This window comes from Thamnophis elegans, chromosome 9 (genome assembly GCF_009769535.1).
Source record: "Thamnophis elegans isolate rThaEle1 chromosome 9, rThaEle1.pri, whole genome shotgun sequence".
NCBI classification, from domain to species: domain Eukaryota; kingdom Metazoa; phylum Chordata; class Lepidosauria; order Squamata; family Colubridae; genus Thamnophis; species Thamnophis elegans.
The window spans coordinates 74973914-74988913 of NC_045549.1; the positions used below are offsets into that span (position 1 = coordinate 74973914).

The 15000-nt window shown below is 43.4% G+C and overlaps 1 protein-coding gene across 1 annotated transcript in view; it reads left to right on the plus strand.

The window, feature by feature from the left end:
• The window catches only part of HTT (huntingtin), a 109869-nt gene that overhangs the window by 45274 nt on the left and 49595 nt on the right, over window positions 1-15000 (plus strand). The window contains exons 26-30 of the mRNA XM_032223789.1: window positions 7081-7286; window positions 9281-9407; window positions 10360-10490; window positions 12058-12168; window positions 14071-14148. Of these exons, the coding sequence (XP_032079680.1) occupies window positions 7081-7286; window positions 9281-9407; window positions 10360-10490; window positions 12058-12168; window positions 14071-14148 (653 nt within the window). The remainder of the gene's footprint in view (window positions 1-7080; window positions 7287-9280; window positions 9408-10359; window positions 10491-12057; window positions 12169-14070; window positions 14149-15000) is intronic.

A 15000-nucleotide genomic window follows, 5' to 3' on the forward strand; every position in this document is an offset into this window, starting at 1 on the left:
ACCATAAAAAGGAGGGGTCCCTGTTTTTTTCCTTAGTGAAAAAGGGGCCTCCTCGTTCCTCTCCCTTGTTTCTCACAGGCTGATCCCAAAGCTGTTCTACAGTTGTGACGCAGGGCAGGCCGATCCGGTCGTAGCGCTGGCCAAGGAGCAAAGCAGCGTCTACCTGAAGCTCCTGATGCACGAAACCCCACCGGCTTCCCAGTTTGCAGTGAGCACCATCACGAGGTAGAGCTGCGCTTAGCGGCGAATAATAAACCTCTCATTCCGGGAATGAGAGAAGCAACTGAGAACTAAGGAAAAATTTCCTGACAATGAGAACAATTAACCAGTGGAACAACTTGCCTCCAGAGGATGTGAATGCTCCAACACTGGATGTGTTTCAGATGATGTTGGATATCCATTTGTCGAAGTGGTGTAGGGTTCCTGCCTAGGCAGGGGGTTGGACTAGATGACCTCCAAGGTCCCTTCAACTCTGTTCTTTTACATTTCCATTCCCTTTCCCCCTTTCTCCTCTTTCTTTTCCTTTCCTTTCCTTTCCCTTCACTTACATCCATTTCTCCTCTCTCTCTCTCCTCTTTCTTATCCTTTCCCCCTCCCCTTTTTCCTTTCCGCCTTCCTTTTTTCCACTCCTCTCTCTCCTTCCTTTTCCCCTTTCTCCTCTCCCTTTTCCTCTTTCTTTTCCTTTCCTTTCCCCCTCGCCTCCCCTTTTCCCTTTCCCCTTCCTTTTTCCACTCCTCTCTCTCCTTCTTTTCTCCTTTGTCCTCTCCCCTTTCCTCTTCCTTTTCTTTTCCCCTCCACTTTCCCCTTTCCTTTCTCCTCTCCTCTCCTCCCCCCCCAACCCCCTGGAACACTCTAAAGGCCTCCCCAAACCCTCTGCATGCCCCTCCCTTTATTGCAAAAAACCCAACCCGTTTTTGCAAAAAACGGGTCATTTTTTTGATTGTTTTTTGGGGGGGGCTAGGAGCGCTCTATAAGCCTCCCAAACCTGTGCATGCTCTCTCTCTCCCCCTTTTTTTTTCCATTCGCGAGGAGAACCTGATATTTTACTCACCTCTTTCTTTTGCCTAAGGATAAACCTGTCGCCGAGTTTAAGTGCATTCTTAAACGGCTGGAGTTTTAACAGCTGAACCAATTCGGCAAATTAGGTTCCCGGCTGCAAACGGATGCGAGACCTTGGAGTCCAGTGGACGATCCCTTTACGACAAGCTAGCCGTTTGCGGCGGCCCAGCCCAAAAAGCCAACACAATCCTATGTGTATAAACAGAGGCGTAGAATCAAAATCGTGAAGTGCCGCTTATTAAAGCCTTATAGTATAAGGCCACATTGGAACTGCATCCGGTTTTGGCCACTACATTAGAGAGAAGATGTTGAGACTTTGGGGGAAAGTGCACAGAAGTGCGAGTAAGATGATAAGGGGCTGAGGCTAAACTACGAGAACGGTTTTGCAGGAAACACAATATGACCGTTCCAGAGAAAAGAAGGACCAGGGGGGACATGATAGCAGTCTTCCAGCGTGACCCGTCAAAACCGGCTCGACTAAGTCGCTGCCCGACTAACCGAGTCGCTGACGTCATCAACAGGGCGACAACAGCCAGCGCGGGAAAGAAGGGGCGCAAATAGCGCTTTGAAAGCAAGCCGATTCAACTTAAGGTTAAGGGTTAGGGTTAGGGTTAGGGTTAGGTTTAGGGTTAGGTTTAGGGTTAGGTTAAGGGTAGGGTTAGTGGTTAGGTTAAGGGTTAGTTTAAGGGTTAGGTTAAGGGTTAGTTTAAGGGTTAGGGGGTTAGGTTAGGTTAGGGTTCGGTTAAGGGTTAGGTTTAGGGTTAGGTTTAGGGTAGGTTTAGGTTAGGTTAAGGCGTTAGGGTTAGGTTAAGGGTTCGGTTTTTAGGTTAGGTTAAGGGTTTAGGTTTAGGGTTTAAGGGTTAGGTTAGGTTATAGGGTTAGGTTTAGGGGGGTTAGGTTTAGTTTAGGGGTTAAGTTTAGGTTTAGGATTTACAGCGTGCTTTCTGTCTCCGCGCTGTTGTCACCTTGTTGAGACGTCAGCGACTCGGGTTTAGTCTGGGGCGGCTTTAGTTCGAGCGCAGGTTTTTGGGTGGAACCGTCTTCAGTATTTGAGGAGGCTGCCACATAGAAGAGGGGGGTCAACTTCTTCTCCAACAGCAACTGAAGGTAGGACAAGAATGATGATGGTAAATAAGTCAGAGAGAAGCAACGTGGAATTAAGAAGAAACTTCCGAACAGTGAGGACAATTCACCAGTGGGACAGAAGTTGCCTTCCAAAGTTGTTGGGGTTCCATCACTGGACCTTTTTAAGAAGAGGCTGGAACTGTCGTTTGTCTGAGATGGTATAAGGTCTCCTGCTTGAGCAGGGGGTTGGACTAGAAGACCTCCAAGGTCCCTTCCAGCTCTATTCTGGATTGAACGGAGGCACTCTTGGGGTAGAATAAAATCTCCAGTGGAAGGGATGTAACCATCAGTTAAATGTGCTTTTCTTCCTCTTAACCAGGAATTTATTGAAGTTTGGTAAGAAATGTTTAATGAGGGGCATTCATGTTGTTTTAGAACCTACAGAGGATACAATCTGATGCCCAGCCCAGCCGATGTGACGGTTGGAGAACAACCTTTCCAGGGTGATCTCGGCCGTGTCTCATGCCTTGACCACCTCAACCTCCAGATCTCTGACTGTGAGTTTTGATGGGGGGGTCCGTGAGGTCAGTGCAGGTTGTCCCCGACCTACGACAACTCGTTTAGCGACCATTCGGAGTAACGGCGTCCCTGCGGAAGGTGACTCATGGGCGCTTTTCAGCCTCCCCGTGGTCACGTGATCAAAATTCAGCTGCTTGCTTTTTGCAACAAAACGGGGCCCGTTTTTTTTTTTCCAAAAAAAGTGCATGGATAGCCTTTACGAGGCTTATAGAGTGCTCCTGGGGGCTGGGGGGGGGGCACAAACGAGCAAAATATAGCCCATCTTTTGCTCATTTTTGCCCTCCCCAGCCCCCAGGAGCACTCTGGAAGCCTCCTAAAGGCTATGCACGCCCATTTTTGCAAAGGGGGCGGGGTTTCTGGAGGACAAAAATGCTGTATTTAGTGTATCAGACGCTCCCAGATTTTCACCCTCATTTTTTTGAGGGAAAAAGGTGTGTCTTATGCTCCAAAAAATACGATAGATAGATAGATAGATAGATAGATAGATAGATAGATAGATAGATAGATAGATGATAGATAGATAGATAGATAGATAGATAGATAGATAGATAGATAGTAGGTAGGTGATAGATAGATAGATAGATAGATAGATAGATAGATAGATAGATAGATAGATAGATAGATAGATAGATAGTAGGTAGGTAGTAGATAGATAGATAGATAGATAGATAGATAGATAGATAGATAGATAGATAGATAGAAGGTAGGTAGGTAGGTAGGTAGGTAGGTGATAGATAGATAGATAGATAGATAGATAGATAGATAGATAGATAGTAGGTAGGTAGGTGATAGATGATAGATAGATAGATGATAGATAGATAGATAGATAGATAGATAGGTAGGTAGTAGATAGGTAGGTAGGTAGGTAGGTAGGTAGGTAGATAGATAGATAGATAGATAGTAGGTAGGTGATAGATAGATAGATAGATAGATAGATAGATAGATAGTAGGTAGGTAGTAGATAGATAGATAGATAGATAGATAGATAGATAGATAGATAGATAGATAGATAGATAGATAGATAGATAGATGGTAGGTAGGTAGGTAGTAGATAGATAGATAGATAGATAGATAGATAGATAGATAGATAGATAGATAGATGATAGATAGATAGATAGATAGATAGATAGATAGATAGATAGATAGATAGATAGATAACTGGTAGTAGAAATTTTGAATAGTTTGGAGAACCAGTAAATACCACCACCATTATAATATTTTTCCTTCCTGGGTTTTTTTCCCTCCCCAGTTTGGCTGCTGCGAAGCATTGTGTCTTTTGTCCTCAGCGTTTCCAGTGTGCACCTGGAATGTGGGATGGCACTGTGGGTAAGTTGCAACTCATTCGCTTTCGCTTACTGGAAAGGGAATCCGGAGCAGGGGGGGTTCCCAACTGTGGCAACTAGAAGAGTTGCGGACGTCAACTTCGGTGCTGCCTGGGGAATCCTGGAGCTGATCTGTAAAACATGTATGGCTTGTTGCTTTTGGTCCCTTACCACAGTTAGCAATAGCAATAGCGCTTAGACTTATATACCGCTTCACAATCCTCTCTAGGTGGTTTACAAAGTCGTTCCCAACAATCTGGGTTCTCATTTACCCGAACTTAGAAGGGTGGAAGGCTGAGTCAACCTTGAGCCAGTCAGGATCGAACTACTGGCAGTTGGCAGAGTTAGCCTGCAGTACTGCATTCTAACCACTGGGAAGGAGGGGAGGGAGGGAGGGAAGGACGGACGGACTAGCACTAGCACTTAGACTTATATACCACTTCATAGTGCTTTTGCAGCCTTCCCTAAATGGTTTACAGAGTCAGCCTCTTGCTCCAACAATCCAGGTCCTCTTTTTACCCACCTCAGAAGGACGGAAGGCTGAGTTAAACTTGAGCCTCTCACGATCGAACTGGCAGTGGGCAGAGTTAGCCTGCAATAGTTCAGTCTAACCACTGGGAAGGAAGGAAGGGAAGAAGGAAGGAAGGAAGGAAGGACTAGCAATAGTACTTAGACTTATATACCACTTTACAGCCCTCTCTAAGCGGTTTACAGTCAGCCTCTGGCCCCCAACAATCTGGCTCCTCATTTGACCCACCTTGGAAGGACAGAAGGCTGAGTCAACCTTGAGCCTGGTCAGATTCGAACTGCCAAATTGCAGGCAGGAGAATAGCAATAGCAATAGCAGTTAGACTTATATACCGCTTCACAGGGCTTTCCAGCCCTCTCTAAGCGGTTCACAGAGTCAGCATATCACCCCCAACAACAATCCGGGTCCTCATTTCACCCACCTCGGAAGGATGGAAGGCTGAGTCAACCCTGAGCCTGGTGGGATTAGAACCGCTGAACTGCAGATAACAGTCAGCTGAAGTGGCAGGAGAAGCGGCCTGCAGTACTGCACCCTAACCACTGTGCTACCTCTGCCCATTCCCATGAATTATTCTGTCCCCTGAGGGTGATGTGTCCCATAAGAACAATTTTTTGGGGGAAGCCACGCTGGTGCTTGCAGAGTCCTTGCAAAACCTCACACAAGCAGGATAGCGAGGTTCACACCCTTCTTGTGGGATGAATGTTAGTCGTCCCAAATAAACAACAAACTAAACTCTACTAGGTGTTTTTTTTTTTCAAGAGGCTACTAGATGTTCTGGTTTTTCTTCTCACCCAAAAAGCTTCTTCAGCTCCAACTGAATGGTGAGGAGACGGAAGGATTAACACTCCTTGCATCTACAGCTGGTCATTTGCATCCTTTTGAGAGAGTCCTTGAGGCTACTTGGAGGCTTATTTGTGTCCTCGGGGTCACCCAAGTGGTGTGAAGAGGCGTGGAGCCGCCTTGGAACGGCTGAAAGGACTTTGTGGAGATAGACGATGTCATATCCCTCCCCTTCTGTCGAGCAAGGGATGTTCAGTTTTGACATGGATGGCTTCTTTGATGACACAGATAAACCTCCAAGTGGCCTCAACGACCCTCTCAAAGGATGCAAATGACCAGCTGTCTGCAAGGAGTATCAATCCCTTCCATTCCCCAACATCCGGTCAGAACTGAAGAAGCTTCTCGGATGAGAAGCGAAACGCCTTCAAGGAAAAATAAAGAAGGTCCAGTTGCCTCTTGAAAAAAAAATGACCTTTGGGACAACGCTGACCTGGAAGATCTAGAGAGCATTTGATCTGCGCCATCGTTGATTTAATCCCCCTGATGGAAGCTGATGATTTCAAATTGAATTCCAGTTTTTCTAACTCGGGAGGCGTGGAAGAGATTCAGGAGAAGAGCGCCATTGGGATGGTTGGCCTGCTGCTCTCCCTCCTCTCCTCTGCTTCGTTCCTCTGGATCTCTCCGCCCACCAAGACGCCTTGATCCTGGCTGGGAATTTGCTGGCAGGTGAGAAAAATATTTAATTTTCACTCGCAGGTTTTAAATAACCGAGGAACCCCCACCTCCTCCTTCTCCTCCTCCTCCTTCTCGTTCTTCTCATAATAACTTTTCGTAATAAAACTATTATTTTATAACCATACAAATTCAACCTTTAAGTTTTACATAATAATAAAAGCTTATTTTATAATCATAGAAACTCAACTTTTTAGTTTTACATAATAAAAACTATTTTATAATCATACAAGCTCAACTTTTTAGTTTTACATAATAAAAACTATTATAATCGTACAAACTCAACTTTTTAGTTTTACATAATAATAAAAACTATTATTTTATAACCATACAAACTCAACTTTTTAGTTTTACATAATAATAAAAGCTTATTTTATAATCATAGAAACTCAACTTTTTAGTTTTACATAATAAAAACTATTATAATCGTACAAACTCAACTTTTTAGTTTTACATAATAATAAAAACTATTATTTTATAATCATAGAAACTCAACTTTTTAGTTTTACATAATAATAAAAACTATTATTTTATAACCATACAAACTCAACTTTTCACTTTTACGTAATAATAAAAACTATTATTTTGTAATTCTATAAGCTCAACTTTTCACTTTTACATAATAATAAAACTATTTTATAATCATACAAGCTCAACTTTTCACTTTTACATAATAATAAAAAGTTATTTTATAACCATACAAACTCAACTTTTCACTTTTACATAATAATAAAAACTATTATTTTATAATCCTATAAACTCAACTGTTTTACATGATAATAAAAACTATTATTTTATAATCATACAAACTCAACTTTTTTACTTTTACATCATAATATAAACTGAAAGGCTATAGGGTTTCCTGCCTAAGCAGGGGGTTGGACTAGAAGACCTCCCGGGCCCCTTCCAACTCTTTGTTATTCTGTTCTATAACAAGAAATCTACCTAATCATTGGTAAAAACCCCGAATCGAAGTTAGTTTTTTGGATTTTTAAGTGCCTGTCATGCTTTCAGCCACCGCCTCCAAATCTTTGCAAAACCCCTGGACGCACAGCGAGGACGAAGCCAGTATTCCAGCTGCTAAGCAAGAGGAGTCGTGGGCGTCCCTCTCAGACCGGACGCTTGCCCTGTTGGTCGATCACCTGTTTTCCCACTTGCTGAAGATCGTGAATATTTGTTCCCACATATTGGATGATGTCCTTCCTGGCCCGACACTAAAGGTACGCTTCTTGTCTGTCAGTGACATTGATGGCTCGTTTTTAGCTAAGGGGAGCATAAGACTTTGTTACACAGGTAGCCCTCGACGTATAAGAGTTTATTTAGCGACTGTTCGAAGTGGCAGTAGAATATTCTTTATTGCCCAAGTGTGATTGGACACAAATGGAATTAGAACTTAGAAGAGAATAGAATAGGGGATAGAATGGAACGGAATAGAACAGAATTAGAAATTAGAATAGAATATAAATATGAATAGAATAGAATTATGAAACTTGGAACAATTGGTACAAATGGCTGCAAAACAAGAATAAAATTAATTAAGCCAAAAAACAATATATATATATATAAATATTAGATTTTTTACAACCCCCGGTATGCCCAAATATGGGAGGAAGATCACTGCTTCCATTCTCTGTCCTTCGGCTCGTCACAAGAGACCATCCAGGCAGAATGGTCTGGATCATACAAGCTCAACTTGTATGAGCTTTGCAAAAATATATTTTTACTGTTTTTACTGTTATTTTTACTGTTGCCTTTTTGTTACATTTGGTTGTATTTGTGCTGATAAATAAATAAAGGGAGACTAGTATAGATCTATTTCAAGCTATTTAGCTCTCATCAGCTAGCCATACCCTTACTGGAATTTGAACCTGGGCTATATTACATACTAGGCAGTAGTATGTAATATAGCCCAGGTTCAAATCCCAGTATGGGTATGACTAGCTGATGAGAGCTAAATAGCTTGAAATAGATCTATACTAGTCTCCCTTTATTTATTTATCAGCACAAATACAACCATATATATAAATATATATATATATAACTGTGTATAAAGGTGTGTAAATATAGAAGCGAAATATTATATAGATGTACAGGTATGATGACATAACAATGTTGATTTAATGACTGTAAGGTGTAGAAGGGAGAAAATAATTTTAAAAAATCTGCTAGAATGGAATACTAGAATAGAATACAAATATGAATAGAATAGAATTAGAAATTAGTATAGAATAGAATGGAATGGAACAGAATTAGAAATTAGAATAGTTACAAAATTAGAATAATAGCGTAGAATAGAATTAGAAGAATGGAATAGGAATAGGATAGAATTAGAAGAATAGAATAGGGATAGAATAGAATAGAATTATTTATTGGCCAAGTGTGATTGGACACACACAAGGAATTTGTCTTTGGTGCATATGCCCTCAGTGTTCATAAAACCTATAAGTGATCAATCACGATCACAGTCATCATAAAAATAACATTCCTCATAAATCATAAGACAACACTTAGTGATAGAATGAACATAAATTGTACTAGGAAACTAAATAAAACAATATAAATCATAAAGATACAAGCAACAAGGTTACGGTCATAAGTTGAAAAGGAGATAGGTCATAGGAAAGATGAGAAGAGTAATATTAATGCAGCCTTACTAGTTTGACAGTTTTGTGGGAATTATTTGTTTAGCAGAGTGATGGCCCCGGGGGGGGTGGTGTCCTTGTGTTTATAGGGCAGTGCCCTATAGCGTCGTTTTTGAGGGTGGAAGTTGAAACAATGCAGGAGTCCCCACTGACTTAAAGGCAAAACCAAAAAGCTGGCAGAGTATCAGAATAACAGATTTGGAAGGGACCTCGGAGGTCTTCTAGTCCAACCCCTCTGTTCAAGCAGGAGCCCTATACCATTTCAGAGAGGTGGCTGCCCAGTCTCTTCTTAAAACCTCCAGTGATGGAGAAGGGACGGGGGGGTAGCAGAATTACAGAATAACTGAGGTGGAAGGGACCTTGGAGGTCTTCTAGTCCAACCCCGGCTCAAGCAGGAGAACCAATGCCATTTCAGGCAGGACTTCAGCCCAATCTCCTCTTAAAAGCCTCCAGGGATGAAGCACCCACAGCTTCCAAACTTTGCCCCACCCGAAAGGGATGGCTAATTGTTTTGAAGGCAGTGAGGAGGAGGATTGTGTTTTTTTTTTTAAAAAAAAATTCTGCTTTTCCAGGCGACGTTACCGTCTCTCACCAACCCACCTTCGCTGAGTCCAATTCGGCGCAAAGGGAAAGAGAAAGAAGTTGCGGACCAAACCACCGTCGCCATAAGCCCCAAAAAGACGAGTGAAAACAGCCCAGGTTCGGAGACCGATGGGATAAAAATCTAACCTATTAAAAAAAAAAAAATTGAATTGAAAGAGAAAATGGCTCCAGAAGAGCAAATAACCATAAAATTAAAAACTACTCTGAGTAGCGGGATGTGGTGGCTCAGTGGCTAAGACACTGAGCTTATCAATCAGAAAAGTTGGAAGTTCGGCGGTTCGAATCACTAGCGCTGTGTAACGGAGTGAGCTCCCGTGCCTTGTCCCAGCTTCGAACCTAGCAGTTCGAAAGCACGTAAAAAATGCAAGTAGAAAAATAGGAACCACCTTTGGTGGGAAGGGAACAGCGTTCCATCCGCCTTCGGTGTTGAGTCCTACAGGCCACATGACCACGGAGACGTATTCGGACAGCGCTGGCTCTTCGGCTTTGAAACGAAGATGAGCACCCCCCCCCCCTAGAGTCGGGAACAACTAGCACACATGTGCAAAGAGGGGAACCTTTCCCTTACTCTTTGAGAAGAGTCATTTGGCGTTCTTCCCTGTTTTCTAAAACTGATAACAGGCGCTTGGCCTGAACTTGGCAAAAAACCAGCCATAGGATGAGTTGGATTTAGACTTGTGATTCACTTAATGAATGGTGGCTCATTTAATGACTACTTACAAAGGCCGATGGAGGAGCCAGATTTGCTTAACCAGATTTTGCTGATTTAAGAATTGCAGTGATTCGCTTTAACAACTGTGGCAAGGAAGATCATAAAAATAGGGTAAACGTCTCGCTTTACAAACATCTCCCTTTAACGACATAAATATTGGGGCACCGTTGTGGTCCTAACAGGGTCATTGGTGCTCTTTGGTTGTTTTCTTGCAGACGTTTCATGGCCCAACTAGGTTACATCATCAGTGCTAGAAGGAGAACTACCTGTATGAAGAAACTCTCGAGGGTTTAAAGTTATTTAATAATTTCTCTTCTCTCTGCTTTGATTCATAAGCTCCCAGGCCAACCGACACTTCAAGCTCCGCTCCCCCAAGTAAATCCTCCTCCACTCTGGGCAACTTCTATCATCTCCCGTCGTATCTCAAGCTCTACGACGTTCTGAAGGCCACCTACACCAACTACAAGGTATTTTGGGTATCAAACTACATTTCCTGAGCAATCTGTGCCAGGCGACAAATACCCCTTTTAATTGACTGTGAATTCTGCTCATTCCCATCCAGCAAAGTCTTTCAAGGGAGGATTTACAGTCACAGACCTTATCTGGCTTGGAGAGCTGCCAGGCCGAGATCTGCAAAACTTGGCAAGGAGTCTCGGAGAGTCACGAACCAATGAAGGGAACTCATTGTCTCCTGCAAACTCCACTCCCCTTTCGCTCCTCTTTTATCCCCTCTGGGAGGGGCCATTCATCGTCCACCTGTGGCCTTCCTCCCAGGTCGACCCCTGTTCTTTAGCTGTTTCCTTCGTCTGTCCACTCTCCGCATGCGCACACTGGGAACAGGCTCCAGCTGTTCTTCTGCCTCACTGATGTCTGACTCTGAAGGCAGCTGAGAACTGGCATAGGGCATTGCCTGGGTATTTATTTGTAGGGGGAAATTGTCCAGACCAAACATAATTTCTAATGTTGGATTTTTCCCCTTACACTTTGTGGAGTACTGTGAAGCCATTACACATGGCAACTCCACTGTGCTGTACGGTAGAATCCATTGTACGGCGATGTAAGACTCAGGTTCGAAAGCAGAAGGGGGAACCATATGGCCCCTTCATGATTGGTGGACTTCAACTCCCAGAATTCCCGAGCCAGCATGTTTTCCCTCCATCCCCGTGCCATCATTCTGCTGAACGCCTCTTCCCACAGCAGTTGTCTCAGGCCTACAGATATTTACCCATGTAGTAGTGCTGTACTGGTATTATCCTTCCCGTCTTTCTTACTTCCTTCTCCTTATGGTATCTCTGATTTATCACTTGTCATCGTATTTTAGGATTAATGATTGTAACTATGATAGGTGACCTATCCCTTCGCTGTTTTCTATGTACCCTGAGAGCTTCTGAACCAGAGGCAAATTCCTTTTATATCAGATCACACTTGACCAATAAGGAATTCCTCTTTCTTTCTTTCTTTCTTTCTTTCTTTCTTTCTTTCTTTCTTTCTTTCTTTCTTTCTTTCTTTCTTTCTTCCTTCCTTCCTTCCTTCCTTCCTTCCTTCCTTCCTTCCTTCCTTCCTTCCTTCTTTCCTTCTTCCTTCCTTCCTTTCCTTCCTTCTTTCCTTCCTTCTTTCTTCCTTCCTTCCTTTCTCTCTTTCCTTCCTTCCTTCCTTCCTTCTTTCTTTCTTCTTTCCTTCTTCCTTCCTTCTTTCCTTCTTCCTTCCTTTCCTTCCTTTCCTTCCTTCCTTCTTTCTTCCTTTCTTCCTTTATTCTTTCCTTTCTTTCTTCCTTCTTTCTTTCTTCCTTCTTTCTTTCCTTTCTTTCTTCTTTCTTTCTTCCTTCCATCCCTCCCTCTCTTCTTTCTTTCTTTCCTTCTTTCTTCCTTTTCTTCCTTTTTTCCTTCCTTCCTTCTTTCTTCCTTCTTTTATTCTTTCCTTTCTTCCTTCCTTCCTTCTTTCTTTTCTTTCTTCTTTCTTTCTTTCCTCCCTCTCTCTTCTTTCTTTCTTTCTTTCGTTCTTTCGTTCTTTCGTTCTTTCGTTCTTTCGTTCTAGGTTACACTCGATCTCCAAAACGTCAATGAAAAGTTTGGGGGATTCCTGAGATCAGCTTTGGATGTTCTGTCTCAGATGTTAGAACTGGCAACTCTGCAAGACATCGGAAAGGTGGGTTCATGCAGGCTTAAAAATGTTTTAAAATGTCTCTTAAGCCAGAGCGATTAGAGGAACATCCGAAAGCAAAGGTAAAAGGTAAAGGTTCCCTTTGCACTACGTGCTAGTCGTTCCCAACTCTAGGGGGTGATGCTCATCTCCATTTCAAAGCTGAAGAGCCAGCGCTGTCCGAAGACGTCTCCGTGGTCATGTGGCCGGCATGACTCAACTCCCGAAGGCGCACGGAACGCTGTTCCCTTCCCACCAAAGGTGGTCCCTATTTTTCCACTTGCATTTTTCACGTCCTTTCAAACTGCTAGGTTGGCAGAAGCTGGGACAAGTCACGGGAGCTCACTCCCTTACGCGGCTCTAGGGATTCGAACCGCCGACCTTTCTGACCGACAAGCTCGGCATCTTAGCCACTGAGTCACCGCATATTAATGCATTAATTAATGCTAATTAATGTAGATCTTACTAGTTTAGAGCTTTGAATTCAGCTCGCAGGGCTTTTGCAGTGGGGAAAATAGGAAGAAGGTGCGTTAACAACTATTTTCGCCATCTTGCATTATTTATAAAAAAACAATAAATGAAAAAACAACCAATGCTTATGGCGTTTTGTGGCAGCAGCTTCTTTTTTTTTTTTTTTGACTCTAAAATAGCAGTAGTTTTAGAAATTGACGTGATAAATAAGTACATTATAAGGTTTTGAAAGTGTCTTCTCAGTCAGCATTTCAAGCTTTTGACACCCCCACCCCCTCCCAAAAAAAAGGAAAAGCTAATACAATCCTTGGATGTGTAAACATAGCATCAAAATCCTGTGAATTTATAAATCTTTAGTAAAGCCACACCTGGAATGCGGCATCCAGTTTTGGTCACCACATTACAAAAAAACCCCATTGAAACTTTGGGGGAAAGCACAGAGAAGAGCAACTGAGAAGATTTAAAGGCCGGGAGACTAAAACATAGGAAGAACGGTTGCAGGATTTGGGTCTGGCTAGTCTAGAGAAAAGAAGGACATGTGGGGGGGGGGGGGACACATGAGAGCAGCATTCCAGTATTTGAGGGGCTGTCACAAAGAAGAGGGGGGCAACTTATTTTCCAAAGCACCAGAAGGGCAGGACAAGAAGCAATGAATGGAAACTAACCAAGGAGAGACGCAACCCGGAATTAAGGAGAAACTTCCTAACAGTGAGGACAGTCAACCAGTGGAACAAAAGTTGCCTCCAGAAGTTGTGGGTTCTCCATCCCTGGAGGTTTCTAAGAAGAGACTGGGCTGCCACTTGTCGGAAATGGTGTAGCGTCTCCTGCTTGAGCAGGGGGCTGGACTAGAAGACCTCCGAGGTCCCTTCCAGCTCTATTCTGATTGACAAGAATTAGAGCTCAGCATTAGGACGAAGTGTGTCGTGCGCCCCCCAAACGCACAATCTCAGCAAGGCTTTCAAAACCTCTGCGTTCCCAGAAGGCTCCCTGCGACCTTCCATGCAGTGTCCGAGCTCCGCAGGGATCCTGAATCTCTGGATGAAAGAGGCTTCATGGTGGATTAAGGATCTGGGCTCGTTCTGACCATTGGACATGCCTAGGGGTGTCCTCCTTGGAGGAACTCCATGTTCTTTCATCATTCGTTTTATGCTGTGGCATGTTCAGGGCTGCCGTGGCCTAGAGGTGGAGCTCTCACCTGACAATTCAGAGGCTGCGAGTTTGATCCTGGGTGGAGGAAGTTTATCTCCCTCTCTGGGTACACTGAGAATATACATCTGCAGTACAAAACTCCGCTTTGGCGACAGGAAGGGCATCGGGCCAGTAAAACACTTTCCGTTGCCCAGACTCCACCCCGCAAGGGATGCTGGGATCGTTAAATGAAGATGATGTCCGGTGATGTCTGGGCCATGCCTAACTCCCTCTTTCTGTTTTTTTTAGTACGTGGAAGAAATTCTGTGTTACCTGAAATCCTGTTTCAACAAAGAACCAGTCATGGCAACTGTGTGTGTTCAGCAGGTGAGACTGTTTAAAACGTGTGTGCCTGCACCTTTCTCAGGGAAGAGTTCTCCCTTGAGTCAGCTGCCGGGCAGGATCCATCTAAATGGATTACTTTAATCCCTCCCGGGGTAGAATTGAGCCCAAATTTGACCCAACTGCCTGGTAGAAGTCTCAGTTCAAAATTGGGTCTGTTTAAGACAAACAGCATGCAGAGGGGGGGAGGGAGAAAGAGGGGGGGGAGAAAGAGAGAGAGATATAAAGAGGACGAGGGAGAGAGAAAGAGAGGAAGAGAAAGAAAGAGGGAGAGAGAAAGAGAGGGAGAGAAAGAGGGAGAGAGAGAAGGGGAGAGAGGGAAAGAAAGAAAGAGGGAGAAAGAGAGGGAGAGAAAGAAAGAGGGAGAGAGAAAGAAGGGGAGAGGGAGAGAAAGAAAGGGAGAGAGAAAGAGAGAGAGAGAAGGGGAGAGAGGGAGAGAAAGAGGGAGAGAGGGAGAGAAAGAAAAAGGGAGAGAGAAAGAGAGGAAGAGAAAGAAAGAAAGAGAGAGAGAGAAAGAAGGAGAGGGAGAAAAAGAAAGAGGGAGAGAGAAAGAGAGGGAAAGAGGAAAAGGGAGAAAGAAAGAGCGAGGGAGAGAGAAAGGGAGAGAGAGTGAGAAAGAGGGACAGAAAGCGAGGGAGAGACAAATAAAGAGGGGGAGAGAGAGAATACATTGGAATGGGACAACTTACTGTGGGACAATTCAACAATTCCCTTCAATTATTTAAAACAATTTTTAAAATATTTTAATTTTTGTCGCGTTTCATTTTGTCCCTTCTTTGGCACCCTTTCTTTAATGATCCTATTCCATTATATAGGGTAACTCTTGTGGGGCAAGTT